We start from the raw sequence: 17,850 nt of genomic DNA on the forward strand, positions 1-17,850 counted from the left end.
ATTGCCCCTAATTTACACAGTCAGAGTTGTTTACACCTTGGGTCTATCAATAAGGCACTGCTGCACTTTCTGCTCGTAGGATTTTTGCATATAAGGCCACGTAGATCTAAAATCCTCTGTTTATATGTTTAGATTGATAAATTCATTTTCAGTAAAGCCATCTAGCCACTCAAGGAGAGATTACTCAGATGCGCCATGTCCCTTTCCTTCTTTAACTAAGTTAAACTAGCAATACACCACAAAAATACACTGTAAAATTTGTGTTATGGCCATGTCACTTGTAGAGGTGTGTACTTATATGTACTTATAGAGGTGAGTTAATTTGTGTAGTGTAGCATCATTAAACAACAAGACAATTCAAAGTAAAAGCGGTCTATTTAACCTGCTGAAAACTGGCCTCTGTTACACTATATTATATCATATGACTGAATTATTCTGACTGAACCATTAAAATGCAACTACTATTTTACTGTTGTAGCTGGTCACGGTGGAGCTAACTAATTCACTACTTGAAAGACTCAGGTTTTTTTTATAATATGGGTCTATTTGTCTCCCCCCCACCCTCTTTTCTAATACTCCAGTCCAGCAGGTGGCAGTAATGAACCTATGAACTACATGTCAACCAATCTAAAGGAAGAAGACGAAGAAGAACAAGCCCCTCCTACTCAACATGGCGACCTAGAGAGGAGTCCACGCTCGTTTGTTGACATTTATTTTAAAAACCAAGTTTATGCTTCATTAGTGGATATACAACTACTGTAACCATGTCGAGACTCATCGTCAAAAACCTTCCTAACGGGGTGAGTAACCTGCCGGGTCAGCAGACAGTAACGGTCGCATTTCGTTTCAGCCCACCTGAAGTGTGATGTCTTGTTATCTGTGTGTCTTGTGTGCAGATGAAGGAGGAGAGGTTCAGGTCGATGTTTGCCGCCTTTGGCACCGTGACAGACTGCTCTCTGAAGTTTACCAAGGACGGCAAGTTCCGCAAGTTCGGCTTTGTGGGTTTCAAAGCGGAGGAGGACGCGACCAGAGCTCTGAAACATCTAAACAAGAGCTTCGTGGACACATCCAGAGTCACGGTGAGGTTTCAGTCTCTCTCCCCCCCTCCTTGCTGCTGTTCACCTTGTTGTTGTTGTTTTTCCACGTGTTAACCCATGGGTGCCGTTTATTCCAGGTGGAGATGTGTAAAGCGTTTGGAGACCCCACTAAAGCAAAAGCCTGGAGTAAACACACTCAGAGCTCAGGCCAGGACAAAGCCTCCGCTCCTGCTGACACTGACAGCAAAGAGGTACCGGCACACTCAAAGTAACAGGCAGGGAAACAGGGAAGAAATCACGTGGAAGTCTTAACATTATCCCCAGAGAGGAACAAGTGAAATAAAAGTAATTCTGAAAAAAGTACATAGAGCTTAAGCTTTCTCGTGTTGTTACCTGGATAGCCACAGTATATTAATTTGTTTTGGTGTAGAACAATGTTAAGTGTTGTCACTTCTTTAAAAAATTATTGTGCCCGTCTCTTCGATTCTGACTTTAGAAAAAGAAGAAACAGAAAAAGGAACTAAACAGCCGTCTTGGAAATGTGAGTAAATGTGTCATTCATTGTTTGTCTGCTGTTAAATGTTAATTATATCAAATCTGAATGTGGATAAAATGCAAATAATCTAGGGCTGATTATCACACCTCAGTATTATTTTGGTACCAACAAAAGTGTGCACATAGCATGATATATAGATGTCGGTGCACGAAAAGTCAGAGATCTTGTTTGGTTATTCTTTAATCAAATAGATCCTGATTTAAATCCATGTTTTAAACATCTAACATCTTCGAACTTTAGCTGTTTTTTTTTTAACTGTTTTGTAAACAAAGCAAACCTTAAAGAACATGTTTGCACTGCATTTCTTTAGTAACTTATCAAAAAAGTATTGTTTTATTATCATTACTATAATTTATTTCAGCGTTGTCCAGTCTGATCTGTATAATGTACCTATAATAATTTCTTGTTTTGAAGAGTTACAGCATTATTTTTCTCCTGTACTTAAAACTCCCAAGTTTATCTATCACAATCGAATAAATCTCTGTCTGAGAAATGTGATGATTTGTTCTCAAGTGAGTTTTTTTTTAATGGCACACAGCGTTGTATTTTTATTTATGTGATGTTTAATCTTTGAATGTTCACATTCTTGTCTCATTTCAGCTGGAAGAGGACCAGGGCTTCAAGGAGTTTCTGTCAGTACATCAGAATCGAAGCCAAGTACCAACCTGGGCAAATGACACTGCGCAGCAAGCGACTGGTCCTGACAGTGGACAGACAAAAACTCAGAGCAAGAAGAAGCTTGCTTCAGATGATTACCTCAACTTTGATTCAGACCAGTCCGAGGATGAAGACGAGGAGGAAGAAAATGATGAAGATCAAGATGAAGGTTGGTAATGGTGGTCTAAGTGTAGGTAACTGAAAGCTGTGTCCCATTTCCAAGTTTACAACCTGGCATTTTAGGGCCACTTTCTATTACTAAACCTGGAAATATTTGACTTCACAGTCTCGTTTAAGGAGGAGTAGATGGTTCAGTTAAGCCTCCAGGTCTTTTCAAGGGCCTATGTTTGTGGACCACGTCCTTTGGAGGCTGCAGCCCCTCAACTGGATCTTCAATATGAATAATGAAATAAATATATACATAGTAAATATGAATGTATACATATTGTTGTAAAGATATGCTATGTATACATAGTAAAATACAAACATACTCAAATAAAATTGAATAAGATAGATTTAGAAAAGAAATTAAAAGAAGTAAATTGTGCAGCTGAGGTTATAATAGATGGATGAAAGTGTGAGGTTACAGTGCTTCAAATTACAAGCAATGAATAAATTTGCATCTGTGTTACTATATTACAAATGCTACATATTACAGATGCAGAAATATGCAGTGAAGGCAAACTAAAGCTTGACTGGACTAAATATGAGTTTCATGTTGCTTTCAGGTGCCACTAAGGAAGCACTGAAGTCTGGCTTGTCAGATATGGATTACCTGCGCTCAAAGGTGGCACAGACAAACGACACCATGGTAGAGAGTGGAGAGGAGGAGGATGATGGTGAAGGGGGTGATGATGATGATGATGATGATGATGATGATGATGATGATGATGATGATGATGATGATGATGCAGAAGATGAGGACAATGGTCCTGTGCAGCACACAGACAGCGCCTATGAGAGTGGTGACAGAGAAAACAGCTCAAAGATGAAAAATTCAGTTTCCTCTGAGGATAACAAGCAGAGCAAAGCCAAGAAAACTGCCACGCAGGAGGTGATCTGCAGTTATACATTACAGTTCAGTGCAGCATATTGTTTGTGTTCAGTTTCCACCTGTTAACACCCCCGTCTGTTTGTTGCAGATGGAGCCGACGACAGACTTCACAGTGAAGCTGAGAGGAGCCCCCTTCAATGTTAAAGAGGTGAGTGAACATAAGATTTCTGATTTCAGGGATACAGTGAAGAGGCTCTGCATTCTGTGTATTATAGTGTCTGCATCTTTAACACAAACATTTGTTTTTATGTGTGACCTCAATAGCAACAAATTAAAGAGTTCATGACCCCACTGAGGCCCGCAGCAATCAGGATCGGAAAGAACGAAAGTGGAAATAGAACAGGTATGTTACTGAAAGCATTTGAATATAAGCTCCTCAGCATACTGTGCGTTAAACATATTTGATAGACTGAGTGTGCTGTATAGCACATATCTGATTGTACAACAGTCCTTATAGTATATGTAATGCATGTGTCTGTGTAGACTGTATACAGGCCCATGTATAAGCACTGCGTCTTATGTGTCTCAGGTTATGTATATGTGGACTTGCGCTCTGAAGAGGAGGTGGAAAAGGCCCTGAAGAAGAATAAAGACTACATAGGTGAACAATATTATGTCTCTTTTTTTTTATCTCTGTTCTTAATATTTTTATTTTCCTCGCTACCTTTTTTGTGTGCTTTAACATTCGTTGACTATGAAGGTAACTTCCACTTTTAATTATTGTGTAAATCGTGTCATCCAGCTTTTAAACTAAATCACAGCTCTGTAATTGAGCAGTAATCTGGTATTTTTAACCTGTATTTATTTTGTATAAACATTAATGAATACAAATTAGCCCAAGAAGTGCAAAATGACAAGTATAGAGAAATATAATGTTTTTATGAAAATGCTTCAGACTGTTGTGATATGTCATTTTGTCTGCGTCACAGCTCTCTTGGTTCGAAAGGACTTACGTTGTGCCTGTGTTTTCAGGGGGGCGTTACATTGAGGTCTTCCGTGTGGATGCCTCTGGGGGTAAGGGCAAGAGGGACAGAAAGGACAAAGAAATTGACAGAAACTTCACCAGGAAGCTCAAGGAGGACGAAGAGGAGGAAGATATTGCAGAGTCAGGTCGACTCTTCATCAGAAACCTTCCTTACACCTGCTCCGAGGAAGAGATCAAAGAGCTGTTTGCTAAACACGGTGAGTAAAAAAAACAAAAAAAACATGCGTATATACACACACAGACAAGCATTTATCTGCAAAAATAAATTGATTTTGTCCAACTTCATTATAATTTTGCAATCTTTCCAGGTCCTTTATCTGAGGTGCTATTCCCTATTGACAATCTCACAAAGAAACCTAAAGGATTCGCTTTTGTAACCTACATGATACCAGAGAATGCTGTGACAGCTCTCGCTCAGTTGGACGGACATATATTTCAGGTATTTGATCTCTGACTGATGTTCGAGATGTCTCTCTACCCTATAAGTGTGTGATTGTGTAATGTATAATGTATAATTTAGTAGTGCAACTTGATTTGCAGGTTAAACTGAGGCTGATTGGAAACATTACTTTTTCTCATGCTTTCAGGGCAGAATGCTTCACCTGCTTCCCTCCACCTTGAAGAAGGAAAAGACTGACTCCGCAGATGCCGGTGGTCCTGGCTCTTCATCTTACAAACGACAAAAAGATGCCAAGAATAAAGCTTCGAGCTCCAGGTATACATGATCCCATTAATCTGCTGCTTCTCTGGGTGTGGTTTTATTTAAATTTACACGTAAGATTTCTGCTTCTTTCCAGTTCACACAACTGGAACACCCTGTTTCTTGGCACAAGTGCAGTGGCAGATGCCATTGCTGAAAAATACAATACCACTAAAAGCCAAGTTCTGGACCATGTGAGTGACACTACTCCCCGTTCTTCTATATTTCTGCTCCCCTCAACATACTTCTACAGCAGGTGTGGTTACAGCAGCATGTGAATTATAAAGCATAATACATATTAAGCATTCAACTTCTTTGGTCCTTGCCCTCCTCTGCAGGAGTCCAAGGGAAGTGTTGCGGTGAGGATGGCTCTGGGAGAGACGCAGATCGTCCAAGAGACTCGACAGTTCCTATTGGACAACGGTGTCTCTCTGGATTCCTTTAGTCAGGTAAGTTTAATATAAACATCCTTACTTTCTGCTTCACAGTGCGTCGGTTAAGATTGTTTCCTCCTTGTGCACTCCGGTGTACAGGCAGCAGCAGAGAGGAGTACAACTGTGATCCTGGTGAAAAACCTTCCAGCTGGAGTGACGGTGTCGGAGCTGGAGGAGCTCTTCTCACCTCATGGCTCTTTGGGTCGAGTGTTGCTGCCACCTTCAGGACTCACCGCCGTCATCGAGTTCTTGGAGCCAACTGAAGCAAAACGAGCCTTCACAAGGCTGGCCTACAGCAAGGTGCGTGTCGCTCTTCACCTGCATAACCTGTCCATATAGTATGTGTTGATTGGGGGCACTGAAGACTTGTATGTATCTCTGCAAACTCAGTTCCATCATGTCCCGCTGTATTTGGAGTGGGCACCTGTTGGGGTTTTTATGGCAGCCAAACCAGAACCAGGTAAAATCCTACAAACACAAATACTCATAAACATGGCGAATTACAAATTTCAAGTTTCGTATTTTTTTATACATGAAAGGGATAACATAAATAACTAGAATATGTATTGGATCTGTCCAACCAAGTGGGCAAAGAGGAGGCAGCGAAAGAAGAGAAGAAGGAGGAGGAAGAGGAAGAAGATGAGGAGGAGGAAGAGGAGGAATCCGCTCCAGGTTCCACACTTTTCATTAAGAATCTTAATTTCAGCACAACAGAGGAGAAACTACAGGAGGTAGGTCGACTCATAAACACAACTCTGTTATGTTTAGTAACAGTTAAGGTGGGTTTAATCATGCACTGATGTATAATATTGTTTTCAGACATTCTCCAAATGTGGCAAGATCAAATCCTGCACCATCTCCAAGAAGAAAGATAAAACAGGTACTAAACATTGAAAGTAGGATCACTAATCTGAAAACGGACTGAACATTTATATTATATATAAAGATTTATAGGGGTTTCATTTGTGAGAAAATTGTTTTTGATCTGTTGATTATTTTTATTATCTCTGTTGAATTGATGATATGAACTCACCTGTTGTTAAGTTTCAACTATAATTTACACTTTAGATCAAGTATTTCTGTAGATGTATAGATACACCAATCTATCATTATTCAATTGATTATACACATTTTGACAGTGATGTTTTCTAGGGCTCCTGTCACAATTCACTTTACTTTTTACTGAATCATGAGAGAGATTAAAAGGGGGAAAAAAGTGACACTCAACTGTGCTGTCGTCACACAACGCCATCAGTTTAGTGCCACACATCATTTATCTAAACAAATGTGATATCTGCTTATCTGGTGAGTTAACCGCCCTGTGTTTCTTGTTTTGACTCCCAGGAAAGATGTTGTCCATGGGCTACGGTTTTGTCCAATATCAGACGCCAGAGGCAGCACAGAAGGCTCTGAGGCAGCTACAGGTACGGCTCCATTTCCTCATCTAAACTCTCACAGCCTTTCTTCACAGCCTGGTTCTGGACTAATGTGTTCTCTCCCTCTCCACCAGCACTGTACTGTGGATGATCACAACTTAGAGCTGAAGATTTCTGAGAGAGCCACAAGGTAAGATTAGGTTCAGAGGGATTTTATTGAACATTTTTGAATAAGTGTATCAAAAGTAAAGTAGTAAACCCGGGCTCTTGCCTTATTAAATGTTTCAAGCATCAGCACCTGGCAACACAGTTACATTATAAAATGTTGTTTTTCATTATTTTAACATATTGACTGAGGGTTTGTGGGGCCTGTAAACCTCCTCTGTTGTCACTATTCATTCAGTCTTTTTCCCTGTGCGCAGGACTACTGAGGCGTTACGCAAGAAGAAGCAAGTTGAGAAGAAGCAGACAGGATCTAAGATCCTTGTGCGCAATGTTCCCTTCCAAGCCAGTGTCAGGGAAATTCGAGAACTCTTCTGGTAGCGGCCGCATACATACAACTGCTTTTTTTATTCACACTATGCATGGAGAAGGTTTAGAAAGAGATAATTTAATAATGCCACCATTTCGTCCCTCTTTTTGCTCAGTACATTCGGAGAGCTGAAAACAGTCCGCCTTCCAAAAAAAGCAGCTGGTTCAGGGAATCATAGAGGCTTTGGCTTTGTTGATTTCCTCACCAAACAGGATGCTAAGGTTTGTGTGTGATTTGATTTAATCTGTTTTTCGTAGATAATGTGAGCACTCTGATGCAAGAGTCCTCTTGTACTACAGTGTAGTATGGTGAACAGTATTATGCTATGATCATAAATTCTGTCTCTCTACAGAAAGCATTCGCTGCACTGTGCCACAGCACCCATTTGTACGGGAGACGTCTTGTGCTGGAGTGGGCTGATGCTGAGGAAACAGTGGAGACACTGAGGCGGAAAACAGCTGAACATTTTCATGGTAAATCTACAATTTTTTTTTAACATACAGAATATGATCCATAAAATGAAAATAAAATTGCTATATATATATATATATATTAATTTCTTACATCTCATTTATTTCTCATATCAGTTGCCTCCAAAAAGCAGCGGAAGGCAGAGGTTTTGGAGGGAATTATGGAAAAGATGGAAACTGATGGGGGCGCGGAAGACTGAGGTCCCTCGACGCTCCTGTTGGCGTGAAGGCCTTGATACAATCCTGACCGCTCCCATGATTTTCTGTGTGAATAGGACTGAGAAGAAAATATGGACCTGACCCAGATGTGCAGATGGAGCAAATTATGATAAATTTATCACCTTATTGAGTTGTGTGAAAAACTTTGAAAACTTCTGTATTTCTTTACATTAGTAAGTAAGTTTTGTATAGAATGATCAACCTCAACATGATGGGACTGATATCAGTTTTTATATAAAATTTTATTTCATGATATAAAAGCTGTTAGCGTCACTTTATGTCACACATTGCGTCTGTTTGAGTGGCTGGAATAATGAACATCCATGAGCGAAGAGGATGTAGTCTTTTATTTTGAAAATACACTCGAGTACAGTCATGTGACCAGTCGCCCGCATTATCATGTGACTCGTTTATGCGAACATGGCGTTCAGGTGTGGGACGTCGGCTGTGGGAAGTTTTACAACAGTTTTGAATGTTTTAGGGATTTTATACGTGTTGTGTTTTATGTGTGCGTCTGTTCGAGCTGAAATACGAACCGCGGTTATTGACAAAAAGACCGGGCAGCTGTCTGTCCTGGAGGGATATCAAGAAGATTTTGTTGCTTGGGCGAACTTCACTGATGACATTAAAACATCAGGGTGAGTGGACGTTAATGTGTCTTTTAACTTAGAGGGGATCACATACGAAACTATTTTCTACCTGGACCCCGAGTTGGGTAAGGTTAGGACTGCAACTAAAGATTATTTTCATTTTCATTTAATCTATAATGCATCATAACAACAAAAAGCTGTAAGTGACACGTAGAGAACCAGGTATTTTGAATTTTCAGTGATGTTGCAAAGAAAAAAGAGCAACAAATCATCACACTTGAAAAGCTAGAACAAGAAAATGCAAATGAAAACAGACAACAGAAGTGAAACTCGTGACAGGAGAGGTTAAGACAGCCATAGACATAAAGTAGGCCTGTGAACGAATTAAAAACCCAACATAAATGCATGAATAGTTTAAATGAAAATACATAGAGATTAAAAGCAAATAGAGAAAAAACACAACACATAGCAACAACATAACATTCAACACTAATACAGGGAGTATAGTACAGGGTACAGGAAAATAAAGCAGCAGAGAATATAATAACCAAACGGTAGACAAGAGTAGTTATTGTTACTCCATATTCCATATTACTCCATTTTATTATTCCATATCTGGGCACCATGATAACACACGCCATACTGGCCATGGCTGGTTTCATAAAGAGGAAGGTGAAAATTACATGACACAGCAGTGATTCCCAAGCTCGGCCCCAACAGTAGTCTTGAAATTGCATCTGTCTCGTCCTTGCCAACTTTACGTTATTCCAAGCCTGCACACAGGTATTATTTGTCATCTTTTTCATTTATTCATATGTGCTCTCTTTTCAGCTGGTCTTTCTTGGAGGTCACTACCAGTAGTCGGTACAATGACAGTATGCAGGCTTACGCTGCAGGTGCAGTGGAGGCAGCAGTCACATCTCAGGTCAGCTTAAAGCTTTATTCTGCAGGCTTCATTGTGCAAGTAGTCAAAATGTTTTATTTACTCGATTTACATTTCAATTAATTTGAACTCTTGGTAAATATGCGTTTTAGCTCATCTATAAGCACTGGATGAACACTCTAATGAATTACTGTGGGCCCTTCACGAGTCAGACCGGTTACTGCGAGCGCCTTAAGGCTTTCATCACAACCAATTTGCAGTGGGTTCAAGACCAAATACAGAAGAACCCAAGTTCACCCTACTGGTACCAGGTACGTAATGAGCATTTATAGGATGCATAAAATCCCTTGCATGGAAACAAAAACGTTTTAAGGCCAGAGAAAATATATTCCACAATCTGTTTGTTCTTGTCAGGTGCGTCTGGCCCTGCTGCAGCTGAAAGGTCTAGAGGACAGCTACAATGACGAGCTGTCATTTCCAGTGGGGCCGCTCTCTTTCAACCCATTTGGCTTCATGTAAGTAATAAATCAAACATGTTTCCTCACTGTTCCTGAGAACATGAAGTTTTTTTATTTATTTATTGTTGTCTCACATTCTCCACTGCTACCCTGTCCAACCAGACTTTTCCAGCTGGGCGGGGATCTTGAGGACTTGGAATCAGCTCTGAACAAATCCAGGCAAACTCGACCTCTTGGATCTGGTTCCTGCTCTGCTCTCATTAAGCTGCTGCCAAACAATAAGGAACTGCTGGTGTCGCATGACACCTGGAATACTTACCAGTCCATGCTGCGAATTATGAAGAAATACATCTTTGCTTTTAAAGTCTCTCCTTTAGGTAGTGTACTGATACGAGTGCGTCTCCTGTTTTACACTCCCTTATTAATTACACTAAAGCAATACTTCAACATTTTGTGCAAAATGCTTTATGCTCTATTGGGTTAGATGAGACAATCAATATCACTCCCATGTTTGTACAGTAAAAAATGAAGCTACACAATTTATTCCCAAGTTTGAAAGACTCAGCAACAGACTGGCAGCATTGTTGCTGTCTATAACATGTGAATACAGGTTAGTCTAACTGTATTAATGTGCTCTAATTTCTTTCAGACAATCAGCTTCTTCCTGGGGGAACACAGGCATTCTCATCTTACCCTGGATCTATCTTCTCTGGAGATGACTTTTATATCCTAAGTAGTGGCTTGGTGAGAACTCTTTGTACTTGGCATGACAGAATTGAGTGTTCTGTGTTATTATTTTTCTAGATGGAGTTTATTGTTCTTAATACGTCTTGATTTCTGCAGGTTACATTGGAAACAACCATCGGCAACAGCAACCCTGCTCTCTGGAGGTTTGTTCAGCCCACAGGAACCGTCATGGAATGGCTGAGGAACATTGTTGCTAATCGACTGGCTGTGACTGGCAAGGCGTGGGCCAGTATCTTCAGCAAGTACAACAGTGGAACGTGAGTTTCACACACCAGAAGGAAACAGGCTCTCATTACTTTTTAACCAAAGTTATCAACACTTTGTCCAGATGTAATCATCTGAGCAGCTTCAAGGCTCTGTTGTCTGCTGCTTTTTTGTATTGTATTCAAAATTCACACTGATGATGAGATAAGATAGGATGTTGTGTGATCTCAGACTGATGTGGAGTGAGAGGAGAAAAAGGCAGCAGAAGAAGGCCTTTTACAGTATTATCAGGAGTCACATGAGAAGTCAGCTGGGTGATACAGCTGTAATGGGGTCATTGTGCTGAGTTTTTGTTGTGAATTGATGAGTCAGTTATGTCGATTACATAGATGTACAGGAAATAAATAAAAATGAGTAAAAGCTAGTAGCTTAAAGATGTTATGCTCAGTTTTGACTGTGTGTGTGTGTGTGTGTGTGTGTGTGTGTGTGTGTGTGTGTGTGTGTGCGTGCGTGCGTGTGTGTGTGCGTGTGTGTGTTTTGTAGGTATAACAACCAGTGGATGATTGTAGACTATAACCACTTCACTCCAGGGAAGACTGATATTAAAGAGGACCTCTTTGTTGTGCTGGAGCAGATTCCGTAAGTCTCTGCAGTTGACCTTTAATCAAAAATAGATGATTAAGTCAGTAATTCTACATGTGACACAATGAGACACAACTCATTCACTTCGAATAATCTTTTCTTATCTTGTGATGCTGCAGGGGGCTCGTTATTTACGCTGATAAAACTCAGGAGCTGCTGGAGAAAGGGTATTGGGCAAGTTACAACATACCGTAAGTATCCAGATTAGAAACAGGGAGTTTTATGTAACATGATTGCATGTTTTCTGATTGTATTGTGTGTAAATTATTTTTCCTTTGTTCAATCATGCTCATGTGTAGGTACTACGTGGACATATTCAATGCCAGTGGCTGCAATGAGCTTGTTGAGAAGTTCGGCCCGTGGTTCTCGCTGGACCAGAATCCTCGGGCTCAGATATTCAGAAGAAACCAGACAGATGTCACAGATGTGGACTCAATGATCCGCCTCATGAGGTATGGTCTGTTTGTTGCACAGGCTTGAGTTGGGCTTTTTCATCATGTGCAGGTTTGATCGGCATAATTTTAACATTAGATTTTATATTGTTATAGGCTATTGAGCAAAATGTCATTTTATTTATGAGATGCAGTGTCTCTCCTCAGGTATAACAACTTTAAAGAAGACCCGTTGTCAAAGTGCGAAGGCTGTAATCCCCCTGCAAATGGGGAGAATGCGATCTCTGCTCGTTCAGACCTGAACCCGGCTAATGGAACATATCCGTTTGGTGCCTTAAAGCAGAGACCACATGGGGGAACAGACATGAAGGTTTTTATTTCATTCTTTTTTTCTCATTTATTCACCTTTAATTAACTTTCCATCGCCCATCATTTGACCCACCATGCTCACCAAATCTTTTGTGTGTTTGTCTCAAAATAAACTGACAAAATCTAATGGATTGTGATCTGACGGATTGTGTGTGTTGCTCTGCAGATGACTTCCTACGAGATGTTTCGAGAGTATGGCATCGTGGCAGTTAGCGGACCAACCTGGGACCAGGTGCCACCCTTCCAGTGGAGCACTTCCCCTTACAAAGACTTGATACACATGGGTCACCCTGACACTTGGGCATTCAAGCCTATAAAAGTCACCTGGACTCCTTAATTGTTATTATACTGTATATACAAGTGGTATGATTAATAGCGCCATCTGTGCTGTTTGAAGGTTTGACAAAGGGAAATGGTTCTTTAATGTAGTGTGACATGACTTTTATGAACATAATAGTCATGTTATTGATTCTCAGGTCAGTGGTGATAATATTTTAGCAGTATTACAGTATTGCACTATTTGCATAATTAAAGCTGAAAAGGCTAAAGAGAGCTTTGAATGTGAGGCAATATAACAGAGAACAACTTCACAATCTTGTTGTAAAGTGGAAGCTTCCACATTAGATTATATCTGATTTTCATGTTTTGTTCTTAAAATTTTGATTTTCTGAAGCTAAATGTGTGAAAAATGATCTCCATTCTGATGGCTTAACTATTTTGTGCTGTGGTAACATTTTTCCATGGAACTACAACCTTCTTCGGAGAAATCGCCAAGTACTAATATTGATGCAGATGCAAATTTTCTTTAACACTAATGGAAAATTAAGTAATTCTGTTATGATACATTTTATGATTTTTTTTTTTTAATTTCTAAAATGTTTTCTAAATAAACAGTGCCGCGATCGTACCCTTTTTTAAATATAATTTTGTATCGCTGCTCAGTCCATGTAATGGTTTGTTTGTTAGATTTTCCATACTATAAAAAACAATAACAGAAAATTGAATTCAATGTTTTAAAATGTTCTTTTTCTTTTCATTACGTCCATGTTAAATGTTGGTCAGTACCAGTCATGCAAATAGGAGTATGTATAGAACTGTGAAAAGTTTTAGCCACTTTAGATGTTTAGATTGTAATTGATCCACACAGTACAATCAGATAAGCGTCTGATTGGTCACAAATTTTATTGTGCAGCATGACAATGACCCATACAGCCAGGGTCATAAAGAACTATCTTAGGCTCAAGAACAAAGAGTCCTTTAACGTGGTATGGCCCCCACAGAGCCCTGATCTCAGCATCACGGAGTCTGGGATTACATGAAGAGACAGAAGACACTGAGACAGTGTACCTGTTAAGTACCTTGAAAAATGGTGCCCCTTAGTGTACTTTAGTAGAATAGGTGGTGTTTCATAGGCAAAGGGTGGTCACACCAAATACTGATTTAATTAATTTATTTCTGTTTTCTGCACTTTGTATGAAGTCAATTGATTAATAAAAACTGTTCATGGTATTATTTTTCAATTTACTTTTAGTGCATAAATGTTTTAGTCATTCTTTCATGGATAAAGTTGATTATTTTAATTTAAAAAAAACTGATAAAATAACCCCACATATAAGATCCATATGAATTTCCCAGTTGTGGGATTAATAAAGTTAATCTAAAATAGTAAAAAGTGTCCGGCTCCAACCGTCATCACGTCGCTTACGTCATGGCCGTCGTCATGGCAGTGCACTCTCGTAAACTGACAGCGCTGTCGTACTGTTATTTTTGCGGCGCCGTAGCTGAACTTTAAACTATTGACAATTTGGAAATCCGGTTTACAACCAAGATACTCAGGTTGTATCGCGTTTTAACAAAACCGGCGATGTGATCAGACAAGACTTCGCAAACTCAAGGTATGAAGTCATCTTTTAGCTAGTTAATTAACCACACTACTTTGACAGTAACCTAAACGGTACTTTATCAGATCTGGTTGATGTGAAGTTACACGTCTCCTGTGGCTCTGTAGTGTTGACTAAATGTGATTCGTCCACCGTACTGCCAACATTGGTTCTTTCAATCTCGTATTGAACGCTGTAACACTGTAAAAGCGCTACATTCACACAAAGAAAGTGGAAGTCATTTTGGGAATCTTCAGTCCTTCTGACTTAGAAATGATAAGTGTCTTAGTGAAATTGTCCTGAACATCTTGCTTAAATTGATCAGATGTGTTGATCCAGTGTAAGTTATACATAGTAAGTCCACCAGCTAGCTCCAAGAACAAACATTACAATAGGTACTGTGTTGGAAAATAGCTGTCAAAACTATAGTACTAACCGAAGCGACTTTCTCCTATTTACAGATTGACGCATGATGGGTGTCTGGCAGCCAGCGACTAACCTTAAAGATTATATATCCCATAATCCTCCAGGGGTGACATTTTTTCTATGTCTATTGACTCTGGCTATCTCCTTCATCTGCCTCAGCTCTTACAGCTACACTCACACTTTGCCTAACCCTGACACAGCAAAGGTAAGGACTCATTTATCCTAATTGAGTTTGGAGATTGGAAATTGTTGCAGAAAACTCTGTGTAGTTTGGAAAAAAGTTAATTCACGACTGCACGTATGCATGTGGTTCTGTGTGTGTGCACTAATCTGATATTGATGTTCAAATCGTGTGCTTTATTCTTCTCTTAGGACTGGAACCATCTACTATCCTCCTTATCACAGTTCCAGCTGTGTGTGAAGTCAAATTCATCTGAGCTTGTCTCACCAGTTCCCTCTCCTCTGATGGAGCAGGAAAAGCATATAGAAACTTTAGTTAACTCGACAAAGACTTCTTCAGTCACCCCTTTGCATCTCAAGGTTCCTCTGGCTGTGACTGCCAGCTCAGCCAGTGGCTCTATGAAAGACTTAAGTCTGCAGACTACCTTGGAAGCCAGTCAGCTACATCTTGGAGGTCGGTATTGCACTGAAGTGTTTGTGTTGTGAAATAAAGTCAAGTGTGTATAACCATACATTCTCACCCATGTGTATGTGTTTTACTCCCCAGGAAATGAGATTGTTGATGTGACTTTAGAGTTTTTACCTGGAAATAGTACCCACACCTGCCTCACCATTAGTGCCCCAACACACCTTCTGCCTATGAGCCTGTAAGTTCATTCATCCTCAAAAGTGTGTGTTTCTAAGCTTCCTTAATTTAAATCACCAAATATTAAGAGTATGTCTATCAACCCATCAATTATTTTTTTGTGTGAAGACTTCCTCCGGAATGTCCTGCATTTGAGAAAAATATTTCACCCATCCGTGTGGAAGTGAGCAACCAGCTGCCTACAGCATCACAAACCTGCTACAGTTTACACTCCACCAATGACCCTACGCTCACAGTCATGTTAACACAGGTATAGTCTGTCACAAATGAACAACATAACATTTGACCATAATACTGATGTTCTCTTGTCACCATGTTAGTCATTCTCTACTTTTACTCTTTAGGAGGAGCAGACTGTGGCAGTGCACCATCTGTTGGAAGTCAGTGTGTGTCTGCTCGGAGTTTGTGTGATGCTCTGTTTAGCTGCTAGTCTGACACGTTCACTCACACGCCGCTACCACTGGAATGGACTGGATCTACAAAATGTAACTTGCATTACTATCCAACTAACAGTTTAGACTGCTTAGTCTTTTGGAATCTGCTTATATTAACCAGGATTTTTGTATACAACATCTAGATGTCTCAGCATTTTGAGAAATGTGCACTGTTTAATCTAACCTCACTGTTTTACTTAATTTGCAGGACCCATTGATTGACACCTGAACATTTCTCATCCTCTGCATCTTGAAGAGATCAGTTGGTGGCTGAGAGAAGAGCCATATGTATAACTGCTTTTAAAGGGGCCAACTTAATGACTGTGCAATACTAAATCAGTGGAGCATCCCTGTAAGATATGAGAAATGTGGTTGTGATAAAGAATGAATATATTTTGTTATTGGACCATGGTGTAATGGGAACAACTCTTCAGCTGCTATTGGCTACACTGTTGACTGGTGATACATTCACTCCCCAGTCTGTTATGTACAGTTCATTCCAAGAGTCGTTTGCTGTCTGAACTGGCTCGTTTATTTGAGTTCCTACATTTCCCAGAATTATTTTCAGTAACTTGTTGAAAATGGACATTACATGGTTGGATTCGACTGAGTGAGGACTTGATATACCGAGAAGTGTTTGTCTAGTTAAAAATCTAAATTTAATATTGTTTTAAACTCAAAGTAGTAGTGTAATACTGTATGCTGAATTCCTATCAGCAGGTGTACTATGCTAGTATTGCATATTTTACCACTTTAATTTACATGTCTGACATTGAAACCTCATTCAACCTAGATGCCAGAGCTACAGATCCACAGTTTTAGTGGTGTTGCAGATGAATCATAATTTGCATAACAGTAGAAATGTTAAGAGTTAGTGTTGAAGAAACATTGAAATGTTTCTAGCTCTTGCTGTTTATAAGCCACAGATGGCATTCAAGGGACAAAAAGAAAATGGGCTTAACAATTGTTGAAGCTCTTATGACACGGGCGATTTGTTAAATAACAAAGAGCACACTAAGAACACTAAAGTGTGTGCAGTGTTATGAACTGACTGGTCCTCTAGACACAGTGAATGTTTGAGTCCAGGATCTTCTGCACTAACAACTCAGGAACAGGTGATTGCTTTCAAGAAGGCATCTTAACGGTTTAGTAGTAGTAATTAAGTAGTAATTAAACATTAATGGTGAAAGATATAAATACTAGTTTCCTATTGTGAATGTGACTGGAGTTAATGGACTTTTTTGGAGTGTGCGAGTAACTTAACATCTGTTGTGTCTGAGTTTCTGCCCGGTGAAGAAAAGCAATTGATGTAACACTTTAGACTTGATGCACACACACGCGCATGCAAAACTGGTATTAATAAACATTTGCAGTCACTGGTTTGGATAACAATGAACTTTTAATTATTGACTTGGCTTCAGGAGCTAGGACCAGCAATCAAAGGAGATGGAATTTACATGTATCGTTTTCATTTTTTCTTTTAAGAGACCAGAAAATAAATACCATAATCTAAATGCCTATTCTACTCTTCCAAATAACTGCTTATGTAGGTATTAGAGTATTGTTTTTCTGTGTTCCTGGCAGGCCTTGGTTTTTGGTAATTTCGGTCCTCCATGGTGCCATATGGAAGTGAACTTGTAGAGACTTGGTAATTTGCTTCACATCTCCTCATGAACATCACGCCTGGTTTCAATTTCTCAAAGCTACATTAGTGTGTAGGAAAGAAAAATGATTTCACCACCAAATCTTTCAACAAAGGATTGAACAACAAAGGTTATGGTGCTGATCAGGAAGAGTTAAACAGGCCTATATTCTCAATTATGTTAAACACACAATAAACATTTTGATCATCTGTAAGTTTTTTTTTTCAAATACACAAATGAATATACCTGTCATTTTATGATTCAAAAAGTCGTCACAAGAAATTCAGTTTATTTAATTCAAAGACACCATTGCACCGGTATGTTATCCGGTCACGT

The 17,850-nt window shown here is 39.6% G+C and overlaps 3 protein-coding genes across 3 annotated transcripts; all 3 read left to right on the forward strand.

Annotated features, from left to right (window-relative positions):
• Positions 1-654: 654 nt before the first annotated feature.
• On the forward strand, positions 655-8,280 carry rbm19 (RNA binding motif protein 19). Its single transcript, XM_023413566.2, has 24 exons — positions 655-800; positions 897-1,079; positions 1,175-1,288; positions 1,534-1,578; positions 2,194-2,419; positions 2,979-3,304; positions 3,393-3,452; positions 3,569-3,647; positions 3,834-3,905; positions 4,277-4,486; positions 4,598-4,728; positions 4,877-5,004; positions 5,087-5,183; positions 5,328-5,438; positions 5,523-5,723; positions 5,814-5,883; positions 6,009-6,154; positions 6,243-6,303; positions 6,768-6,847; positions 6,934-6,989; positions 7,222-7,338; positions 7,447-7,552; positions 7,684-7,804; positions 7,919-8,280. Exons 1-24 carry the CDS (start codon positions 765-767, stop codon positions 7,999-8,001), a joined length of 2,859 nt encoding a protein of 952 aa, XP_023269334.1. The 5' UTR covers positions 655-764; the 3' UTR covers positions 8,002-8,280.
• A 128-nt stretch (positions 8,281-8,408) lies between these two features.
• On the forward strand, positions 8,409-13,814 carry plbd2 (phospholipase B domain containing 2). The gene is made up of 12 exons (XM_023413567.2): positions 8,409-8,658; positions 9,442-9,535; positions 9,646-9,804; positions 9,908-10,008; positions 10,114-10,328; positions 10,601-10,695; positions 10,795-10,955; positions 11,446-11,541; positions 11,664-11,735; positions 11,844-11,996; positions 12,144-12,306; positions 12,472-13,814. The coding sequence occupies exons 1-12, from the start codon at positions 8,441-8,443 to the stop codon at positions 12,640-12,642; spliced, it is 1,698 nt and encodes a 565-aa protein (XP_023269335.1). The 5' UTR covers positions 8,409-8,440; the 3' UTR covers positions 12,643-13,814.
• Positions 13,815-14,068: 254 nt separating this feature from the next.
• On the forward strand, positions 14,069-17,723 carry zgc:158398 (transmembrane protein 248). Its single transcript, XM_023413479.2, has 7 exons — positions 14,069-14,200; positions 14,647-14,816; positions 14,984-15,245; positions 15,339-15,438; positions 15,546-15,687; positions 15,782-15,922; positions 16,080-17,723. The coding sequence occupies exons 2-7, from the start codon at positions 14,655-14,657 to the stop codon at positions 16,098-16,100; spliced, it is 828 nt and encodes a 275-aa protein (XP_023269247.1). The 5' UTR covers positions 14,069-14,200; positions 14,647-14,654; the 3' UTR covers positions 16,101-17,723.
• Positions 17,724-17,850: the final 127 nt, after the last annotated feature.

Source organism: Seriola lalandi, unplaced genomic scaffold, assembly GCF_002814215.2.
Source record: "Seriola lalandi dorsalis isolate HSWRI2012SDOR001 ecotype SW California unplaced genomic scaffold, Sedor1 jcf7180002054517, whole genome shotgun sequence".
Classification (NCBI taxonomy): Eukaryota; Metazoa; Chordata; class Actinopteri; order Carangiformes; family Carangidae; genus Seriola; species Seriola lalandi.